The sequence below is a fragment of the Triticum aestivum genome, chromosome 1A (assembly GCF_018294505.1).
Source record: "Triticum aestivum cultivar Chinese Spring chromosome 1A, IWGSC CS RefSeq v2.1, whole genome shotgun sequence".
In the NCBI taxonomy this organism is placed as follows: domain Eukaryota; kingdom Viridiplantae; phylum Streptophyta; class Magnoliopsida; order Poales; family Poaceae; genus Triticum; species Triticum aestivum.
Genome location: NC_057794.1, coordinates 501,831,999 through 501,840,792, shown reverse-complemented (window position 1 = coordinate 501,840,792; position 8,794 = coordinate 501,831,999). Strand labels below are relative to the sequence as shown.

Below are 8,794 nucleotides of genomic sequence, written 5' to 3'. Positions count from 1 at the left end.
CATGTAGTATAAAAAGTATCCGCGAAACTTTAAGAAAAATGTAGATAGCCTTCATATAAAAACTTCACGACATTTTTAAAAATGGTCATGCATTTAAAAAATATATTTTTAACATTCGTAATAAAAGTTAATACAATGGTAGAAAATGTTAGCATAATTTTAGGAAAAAATGTGTTACATAACATTAAAAAAAAGTGACCATGACTATTAAAAAATGTTGGGTTCAAAAACCTATTTGCGGCATTTAAAAAAATTTGAATGAAAATATATAAACACAAATTTTTATTCTAAAAACAGAAGTTAAAGTTTATCAAAAATATGTTCATCAATTTTTTTAAAGTTAATAAAATGTAAAAAAATGTTCCTGTTATTTAAAATACGTTTTGTACCAATCAAAAAATGTTCAACGTGAGTTTGGAAAAAAATAAAAAAAGATATATTCTCTCTATAAAGTAGTGATCTAAATGCTCTTAGGAGTACTATAAAAGTTCATTGGAAAATACAAAGCATCTCGACAAGGCTACCGCCATCATGAAGCTAGTGGCCGACCTTGCCATAACGCCTCTAGCCCAGACGTTGTGCTGCCTGCCGCCCTCACCAGCCTCCATCGTGATGACCTCTTCCATGCACCGATAGCCCTACATAGCGCGTGTTAGATCACACCAGCATTGGGTCACATCATCGACTGATTAAAACCAAAAGGAGGCAAGTATGCTTAGTTTTTATATGCCCCGTCACAAAAGAATATCAGTCCGGTAGTCCATGCAAAAAATGGATTTTCTGTCCTGCCGGATTGGCAATTCGAGCCTCCATGCTCAATCTATCGTCACTGCTATCTCGGCTGCCTCCGCCTCCTTCTCCTCCTTCTCCGCCCTCTCCAGCTCATCCTTCTGCCACTGCAACTTCTTGAAATAGACGGCTTACACAACCATTCTTGCGTCATCATCTAAATCCTCCATCTTCAAGGTTAACATCTTCGCGTCCTCCGCAGTGGCTGTGATCTTCACCTTCTTCTCTTTGAGAATGGCCTTTTTTCTCTTCGAGCTTGAGCTTCTTCTTGATCGCCTCCATCAACAAGTTAAACCTCCTTGCCTTTTTTTCCAACTTGACGTCAGAGTGATTGACATATGCCTCCTCCTTCTTCGTCAAGATGTCTTGGAACCTCTCTATTATCATGGCCGCCACATCTTCTCGCTTCGGCTTATCCTCCTCCCACTTCTTTCCCCAAAACCCTCTTCTAACCTTCTTGGGTGGTTCTTTCGATGGGTCAGTTGGATCACCAGTTTCTTCCTTGATGGCATGGGTGGCGCTCTTAGCAATGTGGAGATTCCACTTGGGTTGTCCATTCAATTTCAACCAACAATGCATGACGGTGAAGTTCTTCTTCTCCAACTTCAAGAACACACTACACACACGGGGAGACTACAAAAAAACATTGGGGGGATTTTGGGTGCTCCTGCGAGTCCAGCGGATCCATGTGTAGGTGGCGGCGAAAAAGGGCATGAATTGGGTGGAGAGCAGGGGTGAAAGATGAGATTTGGGGATTTTACCACGGAAACGGTGTGGCCTTAGTTTTTGGTGGTCCTGGTGTGCCGAAGTCTTATGTGGTTCGTGCCGGGACTCCCGCAAAGCCCCCCTGGTTTGGTTATGGTTTGCGGGAAGGTGGCTGTTCGGACTGCTCTGCAGACCAATGGGGTTGCTGTGGATGGCTTGCGGGTCCGGACAGCTGCGTCCAGACGGATACAGGCGGTCTGGGGGTCGGTGTTAGAGACGCCCTTAATCCTTTCTTATATATATAGGTGCTCCCCCTCCCTGAGATAAAGGGTCATGTGTTTCGGCCTGCACATTCGTTACCTTTGTCTACACACTTATTACTCCCTCTATACCAGTGCATTAGGTACATTAGAAGGTGCAACATGACTTAGGTGGCTACATATTGGACGAGGTTGAGAAACTTGACCCGAAATCGTTCCAATCATAGCGCTAATTTCTTCCTTCCACTCGCGGACTTAATGTCCTGATTTAATCCCATACATTGACATGCAACTCTATGCCCAATCACAGTATATGCCATAGGCATGTAGTGGTCCAGCCTTTAATTACCTAGCATGCACATCGGTTACCGATGGAGAAGGGAGATAAACTAGGATCACTAATTGCTATTTGCGCCTAAGAGTTTTGAGAACTACTGGTTTTCGTAATGTGCCTAATGTACTGGTACAGAGAGAGTACTTTTGCTTAGGATAAGTATAAGAAGGGGCTATAAACTAACCCGCTTATGTAGCTTCTTTGTCTATGTGAGGGAGATGGGTGGAAAAGAAAGAGAGGAGTGGGCACTAATGCAGTAGTACACCTCTACACGTGCTCCTAATAAACTATAATAAAATTGAAGAAAAAGAAGGTAGAAAAAAGAATAGTGCAATAGTCAACCTCATTATATGATCAAGGGTTAAATGCATGGAACCATCACTTTCGTGTCACGGTTAGCGAAAACCACCACTTTACAATCCGTGGCATTTCACACCGAACCGAAAAATTGACAGTGGCAAAAAACACTGATGGGAAATGCTAAGTGCTTTGCTGACGTCACTAATTGATTGGGCCCACCTGTCAGGCTGAGTTGGCAAAAAAATTGACACATGGAAAAAAAAGTGCGACATCTTCTTCCTCTTCCTGTCTCTGGGAATTTTTTTCCTCTCCCTCACTTGCCTCTTTATAGAAAAAAAATCCTAATTTTGGCATTAGCCCATGGAAAATTTCTAAAATTTCCTTCTTATCAAAGAAGAGAATCCCCAAATTTCTCATCTTACCAAAGAGCAAAACCCTAAATTTGAAATCCTTTTTTCGAAGAACAGATGTCCTAAATTCTCCATGTGCCCATGATGAATCCGTAAGTTTGTCATGTTCCCACTACAAAATCCCCAAAAGTCACCATCTTTTCTTAGGAAGAAACTTTCCTAAATTTATATTGTGCAGTTTCATTGCAGGTAGCATGGTACTTTTTATTATTTTAGACCATGACAATTTTATTAGTTAGACTTTGTGCAATTTAACTATAGGCAACATGGCATTCTTATTAGTTAGACTATGGAAATTTTATAAATCATGCCATGGTAGTTTTGTTGTATGTAGTATGGTAATTTCATTTTTTACCATGGCAATCTTAATATGTAGACCATGGCAACTTTATAAATCAGACCATGGTATCTTTATTATATGTAACATGCCACTTTTATTATTTTGAGTATTAAGATTTTATTATTTATAACATGGCAATTTTATTAATTAGACATTAGTAGTTTTATTGTAAGTACCATGACATTTTTACTTTCTAGATCATGGTAGTTTATTTTGTTGGTTGCATGACACTTTTTATTAATTAGACCATAACAATTTTATTAATTACTTTATGGTAGTTTTATTATAGGTAACATGCCAAATATATTAGTTAGACCATGGTAATTTTATAAATCAAAACCATGGTGGTTTTCTATAGGTAGCATGACAATTTCATTATTTAGTCCATGGAAATTTTTTAATTAGACCATGGCAAAAAAAATTAATTAGACCATGGTGTTTTTTTGTAGGTAGCATGGCAAATTAAGTATACACACCATGGAAAATTAGAGTTTTTTACATGAATATTTTCATAATTTTTTTGCCATTACTTTTCTTGAAACCCTTTTTTTGATATATCTACTATCTGATGACAACTACAAATATTTGTCAAAATTTGCCATGTCTACAAAAAAAGTTTCATCTTAATTTCGTTGTGACTATTTACCAAAAAAAAGTCTGTCCATTTTTTTTACTTTCTATGACCATGGCAAGTTATGTATTCAAACTTTTTTGGACTATGGCAATTGCAACTGGACCTTGTCTAGTTACATCCATGAGAAATTTTAGGTACTCACTATTTTCTAGACCCAGACCATGACAAATATTTTACATTACATTGCCAAGAAGTGTATTTCAACATCATGGCATATTATGAACTTAATGTAGTATAACTTTTTCCTACAAGCATGCCATTTTTAATTACTTATCACACACTTGTGTTTTCCTACAAGCATGACAATTTTTCTTTCAATCTTTTTTCCCATCATTTTTATGAAACAATGGCGAATTAGGACATTCCCTTTTGTGTATAAACATCATTGCTACCTTTTATCTGTATAAGATATTTAAATCTAAGACATGCCAAACTTTTGTATGAACATATCCCCACTAACAAATCGTTTTGCATTATCAAGCCATTGCAAACTTAATTTTGAAGGCATTTTTATCCGGTCCATTTTAATATGATGGCATTTTTATTTTAAATGTCATGGCATTTTGTTTTTTCTGAGCTATTCAAAGAAAGGTCCAAATAACATTTTTAGGCTTAGTAATAGTACTGGTAAACTTGCTTTTCTGGCTTAACTGGGCACCTTAGGAGAACATCGTACAGAGAGGGAGGCGGTTCGCCCTGTGGGTTTGGTTCCAGCGAACATAAACATTCGTTCCATCGAACCCTCAAGGGGGCCGAATTGTTCGCTTGAAAAAAGTTCCTAATTCCTACGACTTGGGATAGACAGAAAGTTGAGTCGGTCTTCATGCCAATGGATGCACGTGTAATCCTTGGAATTCCCCTATGCACGACGAACATTGAGGACTTTTGGAGTAGGAGCCATGAGAAGAACGATTTTTTTCGTTAAGTCCCCATACCGTATGCTAGTTGCTACGTGACAGAGGAGAGAGGCTTGGCTGGAAAATAGAGCCGGGTTCTCTACTGTTGCCACTGAAGAAGAATCCTGGGAAAGCCTATGGAAAGTGCATGTCCCAGCCAAGGTTCGGATGTTTCTTTGGAGACAGTCCGAACATTCTATACCGACTAATGACATTAGAGCACATCGGCATATGACAGACTCGGATTCCCGTCGGATGTGCGGTTCACCCAACTCATGGAGGCACTCCCTTCTGGAATGCACGATGTTTAGGTGCACATGGGCCTTGGTGAATGAGGATTTAGCGCAAAACCTGGTGACAACTACACAACCTAATGCAAAACAGTGGCTATTTACCCTCATGGAATTATTATCACATGGTATATTCGTCAAGCTTTTCTGTCACTCTTTGGGCGATATGGGCAGCGCGGCTATTTCGAATGCTAGCAATCAGCGCCCTAGAGCTCCGCCGACGGGTCATGCAAAAATACTGTTGTTGCCGGATGCCGCAAGGGAGTAGGGGGAACGGCCGCAGCTGTTTGCAGAGATGAAAATGGTACATACTTAGGTAGCTCAGCTCTTGTCATTGGAGATGAAAATGGTACATACTTAGGTAGCTTAGCTTGCAGGGAGGCCCTAGCCCTTGCACAAAATCTCAACTTACATCATTTTGTGGTAGCTTCGGATGCAAAGGAGGTAGTCAGAGCCATCCTCAAAGACGGACGTCGCAATTATCAGCGAAATCAAACTTCAAACTTCTTCTTTTACTTGTAAATTTATTTTTGAAAGTCATGTAGTTAATTATGAGGCTCATAGTTTAGCCAAGTTTGCACTTTCTTTAGGTCTAGAACGCCACGTTTGTTTGGCCAATCCCATGATCAAATTTGTATCTCACATTATGTGGATTTTGGTGAATAATAAACTTGGTTTACCCCCAAAAAATTATATAACATACGAAGTATGCAAAGTTTCCAAAGGTGACGACATTTGATCCAAGTGGATATAAGCATACGGAAGCGTCCGTTATTTTTCTGTCCTGGGCAAAAAGGCAAAAACCGAAGCCGACGCACGAAGCCGTTGCCTTCCCGCCATTCCCTCCCCGCCTCCCTTTTAGCGGCGCCCCCCAAATTCCTCGGCGCACGCGCCCAATGCCTACCTGGGAACCATCCCCAAGTTCCCGGCACGTTCCGCTCGCCGGCGAGCACCCCCCGCGCCGGCAATGGCCATGTGCTGCCGGTGGTTCCGGAAGTCCCATCCCGCGGCCTCTGGCTCGTCCCGCCCCGACGGCGGGAGCTCCGGCGGGCCGTCCTCCGCGTCGCCCTCCACCGCGCCGCAGCACGTCAAGCCCCCCGCCCCGATCGGCCCCGTCCTCGGCCGGCCCATGGAGGACGTCAAGAGCATCTACAACGTCGGCAAGGAGCTCGGGCGCGGGCAGTTCGGCGTCACGTCGCTGTGCACGCAGAAGGCGACGGGCCAGAAGCTGGCGTGCAAGACCATCAGCAAGCGGAAGCTGTCCACCAAGGAGGACGTGGAGGACGTCCGGCGGGAGGTGCAGATCATGTACCACCTGGCGGGCCAGCCCGGGGTGGTGGAGCTCAAGGGCGCCTACGAGGACAAGCACGCGGTGCACCTGGTCATGGAGCTCTGCGCCGGCGGCGAGCTCTTCGACCGGATCATCGCCAAGGGCCACTACACGGAGCGCGCCGCCGCGGCGCTCGTCCGCACCATCATGGGGATCATCCACACCTGCCACACCATGGGCGTCATCCACCGCGACCTCAAGCCCGAGAACTTCCTCCTCCTCAGCAAAGAAGAGAACGCGCCGCTCAAGGCCACCGACTTCGGCCTCTCCGTCTTCTTCAAGGAGGGGGAGGTCTTCCGGGACATCGTCGGCAGCGCCTACTACATCGCGCCGGAGGTGCTGAAGCGGAACTACGGGCCCCAGGCCGACATCTGGAGCGTCGGCGTCATGCTCTACATCCTGCTCTGCGGCGTCCCGCCCTTCTGGGCGCAGTCGGAGCACGGCATCTTCAACTCCATCCTGAGAGGGCAGGTGGACTTCAACAGCGACCCGTGGCCGCGCATCTCCGGCGGCGCCAAGGACCTCGTCAGGAAGATGCTCACCTCCGACCCCAGGAGGAGGATTTCCGCGCACGACGTCCTCAGTAAGCGTGTCATCATTTCTGAATTTTCAGCAATGCTCTGCATCTGCAACTCTGCAAGTTGCATCCATACACACATGTTTGCAATATTTCTTTTCCTTTGCTGTTCAGACCATCCATGGATAAAAGAGGACGGCGAGGCGCCCGACACGCTGATCGACAACGCCGTCCTTGGCAGGCTCAAGCAGTTCACAGCTATGAACCAGTTCAAGAAGGCGGCGCTAAGGGTGCTTACTTACTTTGTGATCCTTTTTCAGTCAAGCCAGTTGAGCAAGTCCGAATTCTGAAAGCTCAAGGAATGGTGCTTGGCAGGTGATCGCGGGGTGCTTGTCGGAGGAGGAGATCAGGGGGCTGAAGGAGATGTTCAAGAGCATGGACTCGGACAACAGCGGCACCATCACCGTGGACGAGCTGCGGAAGGGGCTGGCCAAGAAGGGCACCAAGCTCTCCGAAGCGGAGGTCCAGCAGCTGATGGAGGCCGTAAGAAGAGCTCGCGAGATCGGTTTATAGATTTGTTGGCACCTTGGATTGCCGCTTAATAATTAATTAGGCAATGGGTGGTCGCAGGCGGACGCGGACGGGAACGGCATGATCGACTACGACGAGTTCATCACGGCGACGATGCACATGAACAGGATGGACCGGGAGGAGCACCTCTACACCGCCTTCCAGTACTTCGACAAGGACAACAGCGGGTACATCACGATCGAGGAGCTGGAGCAGGCCCTCAAGGAGAAAGGCCTGATGGACGGCCGGGACATCAAGGACATCATATCGGAGGTCGACGCCGACCACGTAAGTTGACTCGCGACGCTTCTCGCCTGCTGCTGCTTCTGCTCTCTTCATGCCGTGACAATGTTGGAAGATGCCTGGCTGATCGTTTGCAGGACGGGCGGATCAACTACACGGAGTTCGTGGCGATGATGAGGAAGGGGGCCCCGGAGGCGGCCAACCCCAAGAAGCGCCGCGACGTCATGCTGTAGCGAGCCGAGCCGCCTCCATCAGGCAGGGAGAACCAACAAGGATTTCAGGATGGCTATGCCGTAGCACGTCCTTGCAGTTGCAAACAAGGACCGGCCGTTTGGCCTGGGCCACTTAAATTATCGATCGTGGTAGGTTAGGCACGCAGCACTGCAGCAGGCGCAAACAAGAATATATGCAGGGCAGGGGAGGAACAACACCAACGTATACGCATGCTTTGGAAGAGAAAACTAGGATGTGCAGATCAGCCAGGAGCGCTGAAATAGTATAGGTTTTCAAATTGACTAGCACAGTTGCCATGGGAACCATCTTTAGTGTATTTTACAAATGTAAATCATGTACTTTTATCTTATACTCCCCTTCGTAAACTAATATAAAAGTGTTTATATCATTATTTTAATTATCTAAACGCTCTTATATTTGTTTACAGAGGAAGCAGTCGTACATAATGCTTTTCTGCGTATTTACCCCATTTATTGCAAAGTACATGGTGTTTAGACATGGTGTATACACGTGGACACATACCAAACTACTCCGCGATCTGATCATCCGCTAGATCAATTGTCCATGATACCCATTTTGTGCATGTTTATGCAAATAATCTCATATGCATGCTCATATCCTTATCACAAAAAGAGTATAGGATTGCGCTGGGATTCTTGGTTGCGTATAAAATTGGCCCCATCACTTACAAATAATTAACTTCTTAACAAATAAACGACCATTACGCCCTTCAGCACTTTACGAAATAAATATCATTTACACATTCCTGTACCGATGCTCATGTTGGTGCCCAATACTCCTCAACCATTTATCTTAGTGTCCACCCCTCGGTAAATCCCTACGTTGTAGATACTCATTTTATATAGGGAATAACTAGCAAAAGAGCACCTGCATTGCAACGGAAGAAAAAAAATACCACACCTCCTAATCAAATAGGCAAGA

General features: G+C 44.9%; 1 protein-coding gene across 1 annotated transcript; it reads left to right on the top strand.

Moving 5' to 3' along the window:
* The first annotated feature begins 5,797 nt into the window (after positions 1–5,797).
* On the top strand, positions 5,798–8,249 carry LOC123161957 (calcium-dependent protein kinase 14). Its single transcript, XM_044579791.1, has 5 exons — positions 5,798–6,871; positions 6,980–7,095; positions 7,181–7,348; positions 7,436–7,663; positions 7,756–8,249. The coding sequence occupies exons 1-5, from the start codon at positions 5,926–5,928 to the stop codon at positions 7,849–7,851; spliced, it is 1,554 nt and encodes a 517-aa protein (XP_044435726.1). The 5' UTR covers positions 5,798–5,925; the 3' UTR covers positions 7,852–8,249.
* Positions 8,250–8,794: the final 545 nt, after the last annotated feature.